This window comes from Styela clava, chromosome 13 (assembly GCF_964204865.1).
Source record: "Styela clava chromosome 13, kaStyClav1.hap1.2, whole genome shotgun sequence".
NCBI classification, from domain to species: domain Eukaryota; kingdom Metazoa; phylum Chordata; class Ascidiacea; order Stolidobranchia; family Styelidae; genus Styela; species Styela clava.
This window is the reverse complement of record NC_135262.1, coordinates 8,925,741-8,940,798: the sequence shown is the minus strand read 5'-3', so window position 1 is coordinate 8,940,798 and position 15,058 is coordinate 8,925,741. Positions and strand designations below refer to the sequence as shown.

At 31.7% G+C, this 15,058-nt stretch overlaps 1 protein-coding gene and 1 long non-coding RNA gene across 2 annotated transcripts; one reads left to right on the top strand and one right to left on the bottom strand.

The window, feature by feature from the left end:
- The first annotated feature begins 9,041 nt into the window (after positions 1-9,041).
- Positions 9,042-12,322, top strand: LOC120333106 (microfibril-associated glycoprotein 4-like). Its single transcript, XM_039400456.2, has 7 exons — positions 9,042-9,105; positions 9,201-9,275; positions 9,595-9,642; positions 10,023-10,162; positions 10,454-10,550; positions 11,109-11,205; positions 11,591-12,322. The coding sequence occupies exons 1-7, from the start codon at positions 9,042-9,044 to the stop codon at positions 11,910-11,912; spliced, it is 843 nt and encodes a 280-aa protein (XP_039256390.2). The 3' UTR covers positions 11,913-12,322.
- Positions 12,323-13,318: 996 nt separating this feature from the next.
- Positions 13,319-14,963, bottom strand: LOC144431477 (uncharacterized). Its single transcript, XR_013480042.1, has 3 exons — positions 14,055-14,963; positions 13,650-13,712; positions 13,319-13,404 (listed from the first exon to the last, which is right to left on the bottom strand). It is a non-coding gene; the product is annotated as an uncharacterized LOC144431477 (long non-coding RNA).
- Positions 14,964-15,058: the final 95 nt, after the last annotated feature.

Genomic DNA, 15,058 nt, shown 5'->3' with positions numbered 1-15,058 from the left:
TTATTCTCCCCGAATCACAAATTTTTTTTCACGACAACGATAATAATTACTTTCATTTTGTACTCGCCCATAATTGTGAATTCGCCGAGAGTTATTATACAATAATCGGCGGCGAGTTGCCCAAGTCAAATAAAAGAGTGAATCGGCGACGCAAATTTTTTTATGGAAAAGCAGCAATATAAAATACTAAATATGGAACACATAAGTTTGGGTGGCGTTGACAATCATAATGTCACTGGAGTCAAATTCGCACAGTTAGTTGTGTGCGGATTTTGCCTTTTTGTCCATTACTTTAAATTGCCGTCAGAAATTTTCGTGTTAATATTATACGATTCATATTACAAGGTTGGAAACGCGACTTTTTCCTGAGTCGTGGTGATATATAAGATAAATAATTAAAGTCTATTCAATCAATTTTTACTGTACTAAAATAAATTTTACTCCATGAGATTTTATGGCAGACTTGGGATTTTTCTAACGGTTCCATTTTGAAAATAATCTGAGTGGCAGCATTGCGATAGAGCGGAGTCATTGTTGCAAGTACAGCTCAGATTTGTCGAACTCGCAAAACGGCAAAAATACGGATCAAAACTAGATATAATGGGGAAGTTTACCACACATTTTTATGTCCGCGGATTGCCGTGGTATTTTAGGGTAGTGAAGCATTTATTTTGTCGACGCAACCACAGGTTAAATTTAAGACAAGTAAATTAGAATAAAGCAAGACAATTCAAATATGGCCGTATTGGTCATGGATTGATTACTTTGCATAATGGAAAAGTCCTTCCGCGGGGATTTCGAGGCGATAAATATGTATTTTTGATTTACTAATATATACTTTATATGTGTTTAATTGTACTATGTGGTATTTTTATTACAGATCTTAACAAATTCGTAAGATCACAAAAAAAGTTTTGAAACTAAATACAATTAGGCATGTTTATCTCATATTTTTACGTCAACAGATTGAGCGGTATTTTAGACTAGTAATGTTTATATTTTGACGAAAGAAGACGCAACCGCGAGTTACGTTGGACACAATTATATCAATATAGAAGAAAGTTTCATAGATTCTCGTAGCTGTCGTGAATTGAATATTTTACGCGACAGAAAAGTCGGTAAACACTGGAAAATTATTTTTACGAGCGCTTAATCACGGAGACTGTTTCAGGAGGAAATGGAAATTTCCCATTGTGACCACCTTGCTTTTTGAAAATCCTTGTCGAGCGCCTGGCTGACTGGGTACTTCACTGAAGCCAAAATATTGATCATTTCAGCGTTCGCTACTTGTATCCCTAACAAAAATGAAGGAATAAATTTTCTTTTCTTTAGTATTGGCGCGTTCACATCTTTTCTGGCTACAAAACTAATCGTGAGTGGCCTTCAAACCTATTAATTAAGTCGTGCAAAGACAGGTCGAAGGTAGAGATGCCGTATGCCGAAAGCTTGCGTTAGCTAATTTCCATGCACGTTATTCTATAAAATAAATCTGTTTTACATTCTCCTACTATTCAAATCAGGTATGAGACTATGCAAACCAAATACCAGTTTGAAAAGTAAAGATGACGTCAGATTGACTTCAGTTATATATCAAAGGCGACTGCTGACAAGACAATTCAAAACAAAAGTTTTCAGCAAAGGATAAATTTATTTACTACGAATCTTCTGAGTCAAAAACAGATGTTTCCGAAAACAAACTTCCTTCGTTGATTTTCCACGACAGTGAAAAATTATTTTAGAATTGGGTAAGTATGTAAGAAGATAGGTTAGAAATATTAAATCTGGAAAAAATACATGTTGGCGAATCGCATCTGATTAACTGATCCCGATAATCTTTGCGTCACCTTCGTCACAACACGCAGTAGGTTGCGCTAAAATTATATTAAAACACATATATTATGTTTGCGTAAATTCAATAAGTGTAAAAAAAGTAAAATGGAAATATATTATCTAAAATGGAAAAATCACGTATATTCTTGATAAAGCTTTGTTTACTGACCAGTTGAAAATCCTCTAAAACCAATTAATATACATTATGTATATACATCTGTCGTGCATTTCTTTTACGTCCCTTTCCGTGCTGTTGTCTTTGTCTTCCAATATCTCTATCTTCACATTGACCATCTCATCAGTATCAATTTTTTCCTGTACTCGACAGCATCCTCATTTTCTCGCAATCACTTTGAACATGAACAACCCATGACTTAATTGAAGCACCATGTTTAGAATTGGCAGCAATACGGTTTGAATTAAAATTAAATCTAAAAAAATAGGTAGGAACAAGCATTAGTTACATAATTCATAAATTTGGCTGATGATTTTGGCACGACAGAAAAACAAATTTGGGAAACACTGGGCTGTCGGAAGGATTGCAATGTGACACATTTGGATTTCCCATGGGACACGAAAACTCTATGATTTTCGGGCAAATGATGGTAAATAAATTTCATATATATTTAAGCATAGCCCTCTTGTTACTTATAAAGAGCAAGATATATATAAACAGCATTAACAATATACTTCGTGAAGGGGCTGCTGGACACATGTTTAATAGTTATGAATATAAAGTTAACAAACTCCTCGCTGTTTTGAATGTCTCTTCGTACATGTAGCTCTATTTAGAACACGCTAAACTTAAACTTAACAATTTTTATTGAATTTTTTTCTTATGGGATTCCCATGGGATGGGAATGGGACAAAAATATATGTCCCATGGACAAACCTGCCGATAATTATCAAAGAATAAGGTGATATCATGTAAAACATATGCACTCAAACATACGTAACTAATTATGATTCATGCCTGATATTGATGGAACTTCAATTAATTGCAAATTTTTATAGAATAAAAACTTTTGAGTTTCTAAATACAATAAAAAAATATAAAAAATTCTAAAATAATAAATTACAATATATTAAATTTGTTGTTCAATCATTATTGAAAGATAAAAAGGCATCAGAAACATATTGTGTTATTATACGATAAATATTTCAATAAAATGACATTAAATTTGATAGTATTGCATTGTAGATGAAGTGAACAAGGTTGACAGTAAACACAAACACAAATTATATTGAAACATGCCGTGTTCAAACTGTTTGTCATTTACAGAATTTCTCCAATCAAATAATTCGACTTCTACAGTTCAATTTCGTAAAACGCAACAAATTGCAAGTATTTGTTAAATTATACTTTTAAAATCTTAATATTAATGACAATTTCATGATAGAATCAATTACAATGGCATAATATAACTCTTATAGGAAGCAATTGTCGAATACTAGCAATTCACAAAACCATTTAAACTAGATTTCTCAATTTTATTTATTTTCCAAGTTATGATTTACAACTTAAAACAGGGCTTCCCAACGGTGTCCAGGTGAAGCCCCAGGGGTCTACATCATAATTGCAAGGGGTCCACAGATAAAGTGCTAAATATATTAAATGAGTACATTTCATTGGAGTTGTTGCATTTTTCATATGTTGTTGGATAAACTGAAATAAACGAGAGAGCCCCGAAAGTTAGATTAGTGTTCAATTGGATTTCGATGCTTGCGGTTAACAAGCAGCCACAAAGTTCTCACTGTAACTTCTGTTCGTTTTTTTTTAACAATAAATTTTGTTAGAGAATCAAAAACTTGAATATATTTAATAAAGACTGTTTGTTCTGGGTACTAGGAAACCCGCGGACAGCCTGGGGACAAAACTGCCCCAAATTTGTGAGGTGTTTTAGGGTTTTGAATTGAAAAGGAAAATAATTGAATAAATCTATCTTAGCTACACTAAGTAAAGTGCTTTGATTATAGAATATTTAAAATTGGAATCAAATTAATATGCAAACTTAGTACCAGAACCAAACAAAATGAAAAGCTTAAACGCGACAAGCAAGGCCCACAGGCATACCTTCCATCCAGTCCAATCAAATATAGTAATAATACTGATTACATTAAACCTAAATAGTTCTATTAGGACAGCAAGTGATTTAACTTGGATATCTCCAATGAACACTTGTGGGTCCATACGGCTTTAAAAGAAAATTTAGGGGTTCATGGAGAAAAAGGTTGGAAAGCCCTGACTTACAGGAACAATCTTCTCTCACTGATGGTTGGCAAATAACACATGAACACAATATTAAACCAAATTTTCATATACATTAAAGATACGCAACAAGACTACAAAATATAAACATAAAATCTTCACATAAAATTGATAAATGCCTCACATTGTCAGGTGTAAAATATAAAAAAAAAATAATAATAAAAATCCAGTTAACCCAACATATTCAAACGTCGATTAAAATCATTTGGAAGTTTAATATAAAAAAAATAACAATTGGCGATACATGTTTTAAATTTGTAAAGCACTCTATGCGAAGTTTACATGTAAAACGACTCAGAAATGTAACATGCATTGTACTCGGTCAATAAACGCATAAAACTTGTGGTCGAGCTTGACTTAAGCAAAATTCGAAAATATGACTATAAAAGCATAGAATATATGAGTAAGTACCAGCAGTTTATCAAATTTCGTTCGAACATTAATTCGTAAATTTGAGTTTACTCACGCATATTTATCTGGTTCGTAGATTATTGAAATATGCTAAATAACGTAAAATGGGAGTCTGTATCGGGAATTTTTATAGTAACATATCTAAATTATATTTTCACATTGACCTAATAAAATACACGGCGACATTTCTGAATAAAAATGGAAACAAATATAAACCGAAAATAGTATAATTAAAACAGTATAGAAAACTTTATATGAATAAAATAATGAATAAAATATTGCTAATAACTAAAATTATTCTTCGTTGCTCAAGTCCTCGTCGATGTAAGATCTGAAAATGTAATAACATAAGCTAAAATGAATTTTTAATTGAATTCAAATAATATAATAAAATAGCGAAAAGAAGACGCAAAATGCTGTAATTCACTTAACGCACTGTAAAGAAAAAATTTATGTGAAAGTTCATTATATTTATACCTTCGTTGATATTGTAGGATTCTCCCTCGTCCTCTTGGCTCATGTATGGTCTTTCTGATTAATGAATCCAATCTCTTCTTCTTGTCAACGTAAAATATATTGCCATTCACCAAATATTTTCGATGACATATTGTATCTTTAGAGCGTAGGCATGCGAGCTTCATCAGGAACATATGGAAAATAAAAAAAGTTTTGAATAAAAATATTACAACATTATATTCAACTCAAATAATAGTTCCAATGCATTTCGTGATTAATTTGTAAAAATTAAGTCAGATTGACTTCAGTTTAATATCAAAGGCGATTGCTGACAAGACAATTTAAAACAAATTTCACAATCAGGCTTATATTTAATTTAGCACAATTTAATGAAAATAACCCTTTCCATTTGATAATCGCACCTTTTCTTTAATTTCCAATGTCCACGATGAATCTTCTGAATCGAAAACAGACGTCCTCCGTTGATCTTCCACGACTGAAAAAATATTTTTATATTCAAGTAAATATTTTTTTATGTAAGTAAATAGGTTTGAAATGATAAATCTATAAAAAAAATACCTGTTTGCGAATCGCGTCTGACCAACTGATCCCAATCTTCTTTGCGTCTTCTTTGTCAGAACACATAGTGGATTGCACTGAAACAATATGGACATGTCACAATATAGTAACTATGTTACTTTAGAATTAGAAGTAGTTAGTATTAAATCTGAAAAATATAGTGACAAAGGCAATTAGGACCATTGCGTAAGCAAGTGTAGATTGGTGAGATGCACGGTACGACAATGACTGGTCGCCTTATTCAACATTTCATTTGATCCTTGTCATCTTCCGATATTGATAAAATTGCTCCAAAATTAAGACACAGTCCGAACTAATGTTGAACTTAGGTTCTCACTGCTGCCGACACTACCAGTAATTTTAATTTGAAACAAAACTTTTTAAATTTAAAACTTTACCCAGGGAATTACAAGATTGTAAGAGCTAAATAAAAGTCATCATTCATCATTCATTCTCCAAATCCAGGTTCTACAGAGTTAAAACGTCACCCTGCTGCCGAAAATCAACCTGCTGCCGCCAGATAAAAGTAAATCGCAAAATCCGATTGCTCAGGTCTCCAAGGAGATGGTATCCATCGCAACTCTATTAAATTCATTGTTACGTAATATTGATCATTCGGGTCAAAGTTCAAGATTCTGGTTGATTTGTCATGAAAACAAACTTATTCAATGAATATTTATGTAATATAAAACATCGTCCTAAATTAAATAGAAAAATCATACAAATAAATGTGTTTGTCACAATTTGCATCATAATTTTTGCAAGAGCTACCTCGTTATTAGCCAATCATAAACGTTGCATTATAAGTTGTCATGCAGGATCATTATGGCGTCATATACAGTCTAACTATTGATCAAGGAATACTAAACATTTTGAAGTAGTGGTGCGGGAATGTGTTCGCTCACATTACTTTGACCGTGAGCTCTCTGTCTCATACGTGGTACAATAAATCTAGCAAACAATGCGAATGCCATACATACTGTCCTCAACCAAATTATAGTATTTCAATACCAGTTTTTTAGACCAGCTGAAAAATACATTATATATGCATATAGCAAAATTTTTCCCCAAATCCTATGAATCCCCTTTGGGATATCAAATTGCTATTGAAGTTTCGAAGCAATAGTCGTCGAAAAACATTTCCGAAATATCGCGTTTTCCCGAAAATAAGACCCAAACTGAACTTTCAGAATGATATTAATATCAGCCCTCCTCTTAAAATAAGACCTAGTGGTCTAGTCGAGAGCACGAAATTGAATTTGAAAATTTATGAGTCTAGTGACTTGCAAGACATTCCAGAGAATGATGATATGGTCATTTTTGAATAATCTATGTTTAGCAGTTGTGTTTTAAATAAAATCGTGTTATTTAACAGTAAATGGATATCGGTTTTCATATTTTGTTATTTATCGTAATTTTGTTTTTGATAAATGAAAATAAAAAGTATTCCCTGAAAATAAGCCCTAGTGGTATTTTATGAAAGAAAATTGAAGTAAAACACTGTCCTATTTTCGGGGAAACACGGTATAACTCACAAATTTGAATTACATGACGTTTAATACGAAAAGGGCTATCCAACGTTTTGTCACATTTGTGTTGTTTATGTTAGGATTTTTTGTGTGTTTTAGCCGTAAAAAATCAAATTGTTTTGCAATTAATGAAGCTTTCAATTTCAAATACACAGCACTAGAGAAACACTGAAAAGTCGCTACCAAGCTATTACTCTTACTCATTTTATGACTTTTTTTCTGAGTTCTGCGAGACCCGATTTTTCATCCCCAAATTTTGCTTTTTATAGATCCAATCTTTCATTTTATATTTTATTGCTATATTCAATTACAATTAGTTCACACAAAATAACCAAAAGAAATTTTGAAGTAAAAAGCAAACCGGCGTGGCATATTGTTTGCATTTATTGTTAATGCCTGTTACATTTAAAGTTAGCATCATTAAGTTACAAGTTACATTTAAAATAACATCACGTAGCAAAATCTCTATAACTCGTAATATCCAATCCTCTGGCACACTTCATGATTATCTAGCTAGATATTAAGCAAAGATTTGGTATTTCGCAAATTTGCACAACTATCGCGCAATTCCATAGCAGCAATCAACTTTGAGTAAATCGACTTATAAACCAAGTTTACACAATCACAGAATTAAAGCTTTGTTTAGTTTTTCAATTGCCGCTACCTTCCCGGTCCTCTGAACAAATCATGAACGTTATATTATATGCAACAAAAACTATTGAAATTTATTTTATTATTAAATTTTATTGAAATTGCCCCTCAGGTCCGCCAGATGGGTGAAAACCACTATGGAAACAATTCCTGTTGCACTTTGCCTGAACGTGAATATTATATATATATATATATATATGGCTCTCATGAAAATAAACTAGTTGAGATCAAGATCATATTTCAACCCAGCATAACTTCAATGCAGAAAAAACTTGAGAATTGTTGAGTATTTTGTAACGCTTCTAACATGAGATTGAAAGATTACGTTTTTGTCCGCCAGAGAAGCAATAATAGCATAAACGAGTCCAATAAATCCTACTCGATTTTCAGCTTCAACCACCAGTGAGGTAACATTTATATTTGTCAAATCCAGTGCGTAAAAATTTTGAAATAACATTTTTCGAGTATTGAAAACAGACGCATATTATGCATATATGTTAATATAGATATGCCTTAAACCCCAATCGCCAATTTAATTCAGGTCTATCGCCCTGTTGCACGCATTTGAGTTGTTTTAACATGTCCATCCATCCGCGTGGGTATGACTCGTAAAATGAGGGCATGCTAGAATAACGTTGAGAATGTTAATGCAAAATATTGAGATTGGATATTTTATTTAGCAAGGCTTATACTGATCCCAAATTATATTAGTTGACAAAATTATAACTGATATTTGATCGTGTTAAAAAAGGCAAGAAAAAACAGAATTTTATTTTGAAAATATTGTCAGAGGAGGGAAAATATACGTTTTAACAGCTTATAATAAATCTCGTAAAAGTTCGCTAACCTGTGAAATTTGAAAACCACTGCTCATTGCGATATATTCGATACCGCTTTAATCTTTAGTAATATGCAGAAACGCGAGTGTGCTATGATGTTATCAAGTCACTCCAACTATTTAATATATATACTTTAGGTGCAACTGAAAAAGTGAGACGTACATAATCTACACAGCATTATCATAGAATAATTTTGTTAAGGCTTAGAGGAAGAAAGTGGAATAAACATGAGTGAGATTGTATATTCATACAGCCCGCAAACTCTAAAATCTATTTTGCAACTGCATTGGAACTTAATTGATTTTTAACAAAGAATTGTGTCTAAGGAAACTTTTATATAATGGGATAAATATGTGATTGGTTTAAAAGTTCCCAAAGTTATTTCTCATCGAATATTAGAATGATTAAACAGTAAATATTGAAAATTTTAATATCAACATTTGATGGTTGCAACCTCTCTTGTAGGAAACTAAGGAAATGGAGATCACTTTCACTGTAGTTGTTGTTTTGCTTACATTTACGATGTCAATTAGCAGAACAGGTGAGTGAAGTTTTATACTTTTGCATGGTATTCTATCAATGATAAATTTATATAATTCAATTCTCGATCTTTCATTTACCTATTTATACATGTAGATGGAATCTGCGTCCACAAGTGGAAAAACGGTCGTTTCGTATCCGAAGGTTTTTGTGAAGATCCTGATGAAGAAGGTTAATATTCTCAAAATTATATTAAAAATTTCTATTTCGATTCTACAATTATCGCCTCATTTTTTCGATCCTCAATATAATTTGCTCATTTTCTTTATTATTTGTAAACGACTTATTCTTAACAATTTGATAGAACCAGAACTTAAAGTTTAGACACGAGTTCAAAAGTAATGTAGTAAAATATAGTCTATAATTAAGCTGTAATTAACAAGTAAAGTTTCGGAATAATTTCATCTGGTTTTTCCCGAACTTATATTTGTGTTGATATATATGTTTTTGCTATTTTCCTTTTTTGTAATACATTTTCATTGTTTTACAGAAATAGTTAGTCACCTAAAACTAAGAGCTGCATCTGCTAAGAGAAGAGGTAGTTTTGAAACAATGAATCGTTTGAAAATTCTGGTTGCTGTTTAAATAATAAACTAATTTACTTTTCAAACACTTCATGAATCGCTTTCAAATTGTCTGTAGTTGAAGATAAATTTGTTTCCCAGAAATCAAATTCTGTTATAATTTTTTCGTCGTTCCTCGTTTCTCTGGTCTCGCTTTGCCCCGTTTTATATGCCTATATTTCCAATATGAAACATTATACCCACGAGTAATTTTTTTGAGTATAAGTCGCTTCCTAAAAATATATATACGCACACATTCCTCTTTTGTTATCGCTCTGAAATTAGTTTATGAAGACAAGCATTAACAGTATTTGAATCTTTGTTTATATATACATACTTTTAATTTTCTTCCTAGATAAAGGTTCGTATTGTGATAAGTTATTTCAAAGAGATGCAAAAATATGGAATGGAACTGGCGGGGTTTTCGAGGGTGATGACATCTTTGGGAAAAAAGATGTTTATTGTGACCAAACCACTGATGGAGGAGGATGGCTGGTATGTATATTCTATATATATTTCAGAAGAACAACAAGTAGAGAAGTTATATATTAATTTTAAATAGTAATTTGGACATATGAGACATTCTACCTAATCAACGACAAACAAAATGTTGTAGAAAAGGACAAGATTGATTTTAAAAACAGCCTTTACAGACTTTACAAACCGATCATTTTAAATGTATGCTAAAAGTAATAAAGGGTACTTGTGGCTCGTTCTAATATTATCCTGCTAAGACATACTTTATATGCTTAATAGAGTATGTAATCATGCACTTCATTTCATTAGGTGTTTCAACGTCGAATGAATGGCTTAGTCAATTTCTATCGTGATTGGAATGATTACGTAAATGGATTCGGGGAAACGCCGAGTGAGCATTGGCTTGGTATGATAGCATTGTACAGCTTAAACAAATTCTGAATCACTGTTTAGGTCTAGACCAGGGATGGCGAACAACTGACCAGTCAGGTCACAAAGTGCCCACAATGTGTTTTCGGTGACCCGCCAAGTCACATATCAACGCAAAAAACATAATAACATCTCTGTGACAAAAATCGAACGTAATAAATTAATGAAATGCGTTGAAAGCAAATCTAGGTGCATTTTATAAAACAACTGGAGATTGTGTGCACGAGTGTTTGAAGTTTCTGGAAGGCGATACGGATTAAAAGTTTGAAAAACTTAGACCCGATATTGATTTCATCATGCACAATAAAATTTCGACATCTCCACAGCTTACTCCACACAAGCGCCTTGCGTTTTCATTTATTTATAGAATCGGTAACATTGTAACTGAAACAAACCTTTTGTATAGTGGTAGTAAATTAATTAATGAATTAAAACAATCCTCTACTCATAGCTTAGAAATTGGATTGCGGCAGTAAACATCTGACAAGATACTATTTTTGTATGTATGTCTTATAAATTTTATCACTTCTTGCAGGTCTTGAAACTTTGCATCAATTAACTTCTTCCAACAGCTACGAACTATTGATTGACATGGAGGATTGGGAAGGAAATAAACGCTACGCAAGATATTCGTGAGTTATGAATTTATCGATTAAAATTGCGTTAACTAATACGTATTTCTACTTAATCATGCCTATTAAACATTTTACACTTATATACTTAAACAGCACTTTACAAACAGACAGTAATTGGAATAATTGATAGATTTTTAAAAATTAAATATATACATCAAAAGATATGGGTGAAAGAACATTTTGAACGTTTTTTAAAACTATTTGGGTTTGTCTACCCAAATAGATAAGTTATTTGTCCAATAATTAATTTTTAACTAGTTCAAAAGCAGTTTGTTTATAAGTGAGGTTTTCGATACAATAGAAAGTCTACCAACGTTTATACTAGCTTTCACATGGATGTGGCGATAGATTCCCGGGTAAATTGAATATTTTCCACATCCAGGAACTTTCGAGTAGCAAATGCGGCATCATATTATACTCTCTACGTAAGTGGATACTCGGGGAATGCTGGTGATTCATTTTGTCGACACAATGGATCCAATTTCACTACGAAAGATAGAGATTACGATGACCACGTTGGCAATTGTGCAGTGTTGTATAAAGGAGCCTGGTGGTACAGTGCGTGCCATTCTTCCAACCTTAACGGCCATTACTTCGTAGGAGGAAATCATGATTCTTACGCTGATGGTGTGGAATGGAGTGCTTGGAAAGGCCATTATTATTCACTTAAATTCACAGAAATGAAAATAAGAATAAAAATTTAGTTTTACTGCAAAATACGCTTTTATATTACGTCTATTACCATAATATGTTGTTGGTAAAGTGACTAGCTATAGCTGTCACATTGTTTAATGATATAAACTAAATACAAAAAAGTTGTGGAATATTTGAGGGAAAAGTTTGAAGTTTCAGATATATTTTTCCTACTACAGTTTTTAAATGGCTTATTTTAAAAAGTAGTGTATATTCTAGTTTAAATAAAATAAAACATTCCAATACATGGGTCATCGTGTTTCAAAATATATTTTTCATGCTATGCATTGTACTAGTCGAGTTTATCGAACATTGAAATAAATATCATTGCTGTAATTGTTATGTAACGTTATGCATTGAATCAATAGCATCTCCGGATAATTTAACTTTCAAAGATGTAAATATATTTCAGAATTTAAATACCTGCTTCTGAGGATTTACCAATTAAAAGGATTGTTCATTGTAAACATGTTTCAACCTTAAAAAATGTTCGAATTATATGCGTTGTATTAAAAAGTTCTGATTGTCGTTATAAATATATTTGCTGATATCATTTGCACATTTTGCGATAAAATACACGAACAGGAATTTTGGATTCGAAAGATGTCAATTTTTGTTTGGCTTGATGGTATTGAATTGCATATCAAAATACTAAAAATTTCGAAGTCTATTGAAACTAAATATTTACTTCTCAAGTTATGAATTATAACAATCATTTGTCACAGACGCTTGGAAGAATAATACTGTTTTATTGCTTTAATAAAGTAAGCATGAACAAAATTAAAGGTATGCATCAAACCAAAAAGTTATACTGTATAGTACAATGTAATAGTCAAATACTGCTACAGCAGTTAACATGTTCTCTACAACATATAAATGATGATAAGAAATATTTCAATTTACACAACTTATTCGTCAGACCGGAAGAATCTTAATTATTCAACCACAAGATAGATATCTCTGGGAGTCAGTGGAATAATGAACAGATTCTCAGGAAAATCGTTCAAAACAAATGCAAAGGCGTGAAAAAACTATGAAGAAATTGAGAATGTTAAATAATGACCATGTATAAAATGCTTCAACGTGTATGTATAGAAATTATTAAAAAAGTATCGGAAATTGTAAGAAAAAAATGAAACGGCGTGGATAAATAAAAATCGATATATCGCATTAAATAAATGAAAAAACATAAAAAAATAAACATTGAGTAAGAAAATGGTTTTAATCTTCGTTGCTCAAGTCCTCATTGATGTAAGATCTAAAAATAAAAAAAAACATGGGCTAATATAAATTTATTGAATTCCAAAATTACAGTCGAATGAAAAAGTGAAAAATACGCAAAATGATGTAATTTATCAAACCAACTGCAAAGATGAAGTTCATGAAAATTCTTTATATTTGTACCTTCGTTGATATTTTCCGTCGTCTTCTTGGCTCGTGAATAGTCCTTCTTCTCAATGAATCCAATCTTTTTTCCTTGTTAACGTAAAAGGTAATTTCGATCTTCATCGAAAAAAATAAAAAAATAAAAATAGCTTTGAATTAAAAAATTACCTACTCAAATTCAGCTCAAATACCAGTTTGAATGCATTTTGAATGGATGAGTAGTAAAGATGACGTCAGATTGACTTCAGTTTTATATCAAAGGCGACTGCTGACAAGACAATTCAAAGCAAAAGTTTTCAACAAAGCATATATTAATTTACTACGATCTTTTGGAAGAATTTCTTTTTAAGTGATAATCGCACCTTTTCTTTAACTTTCAAGTCAAAAACAGATGTTTCGGAAACTAAACGTCCTCCGTTGATTTTCTGCGATGGTGAAAAATTATTTTAGATTTCAGTAATACTTTTTGTATACAAGAAGGTAGGTTGAAAATATTAAATCTGGAAAAAATACATGTTGGCGAATCGCATCTGATTAATTAACTGATCCCGATAATCTTTGCGTCACGTTCGTCATAACACGCAGTAGATTGCACTAAAATAATATTAAAACACATATATTATGTTTGCGTAAATTCAATAAGTGTAAAAAAGTAAAATGGAAATATATTATTTAAAATGGAAAAATCACGTATATTCTGGATAAAGCTTTATTTCTTACCCAGATGAAAATTCTCTAAAATCAATTAATATACATTATGTATATACCTCTGCCGTGCATTTTTGACATTTCTTTTATGTCCCTTTCCGTGCTGTTGTCTTTGTCTTCTAATATCTCTCTCTTCACATTGACCATCTCATCAGTATCACATTTTCCTGTACTCGACATCATCTTCATTTTCTCGCAATCACTTTAAACATGGACAACCCATGACTTAATTGAAGCACTAAGTTTAGAATTGGCAGCAATACGGTTTGAATCAAAATTAAACCTAAAAAAAATAGGTAGGAACAAGCATTAGTTACATATTTCATAAATTTGGCTGATGATTTTGGCACGACAGACAAACAAATTTGGGAAACACTGGGCTATAGGAAGGATTGCAATACCGATAAGCAGGCTTGTCCATGGAAATCGGAAACGTCCCATGGGATGTGATGGGACACATTTGGATTTTCCATGGGACACGAAAACTCTATGATTTTCGGGGAAATGATGGTAAAAAATTCAAATATATTCAAGCATAGCCCTCTTGTTACTTATAAAGAGCAAGATATATATTTAGCATTAACAATATACTTCGTGAAGGGGCTGCTGAACACATGTATAATAGTTATGAATAAAAAGTTAACAAACTCCTCTTTGTTTTGAATGTCTCTTCGTACATGTAGCTCTATTTAGAACACGCTAAACTTAAACTTAACAATTTTTATTGAATTTTATTCTTATGGAATTCCCATGGGATGGGATGGGAATGGGACAAAAATATATGTCCCATGGACAAACCTGCCGATAATTATCAAAGAATAAAGTGATATCATGTAAAACATATGCACTCAAACATACGCAACTAATTATGATTCATGCCTGATATTGATGGAACTTCAATTAATTGCAAATTTTTATAGAATTAAAACTTTTGAGTTTCTAAATACAATAAAAAAATATAAAAAATTCTAAAATAATAAATTACAATATATTAAATTTGTTGTTCAATCATTATTGAAAGGCATCAGAAACATATTGTGTTATTATACGTAAACACAAACAC

Excerpts from the sequence above, each read along its gene's own strand:
- LOC120333106 (XM_039400456.2), top strand. The coding sequence starts at position 9,042 with ATGGAGATCACTTTCACTGTAGTTGTTGTTTTGCTTACATTTACGATG. Across the intron at positions 10,551-11,108 it reads GCCGAGTGAGCATTGGCTTG|GTCTTGAAACTTTGCATCAA; the intron begins GTATGATAGCAT and ends CACTTCTTGCAG. Across the intron at positions 11,206-11,590 it reads AAACGCTACGCAAGATATTC|GAACTTTCGAGTAGCAAATG; the intron begins GTGAGTTATGAA and ends TTCCACATCCAG.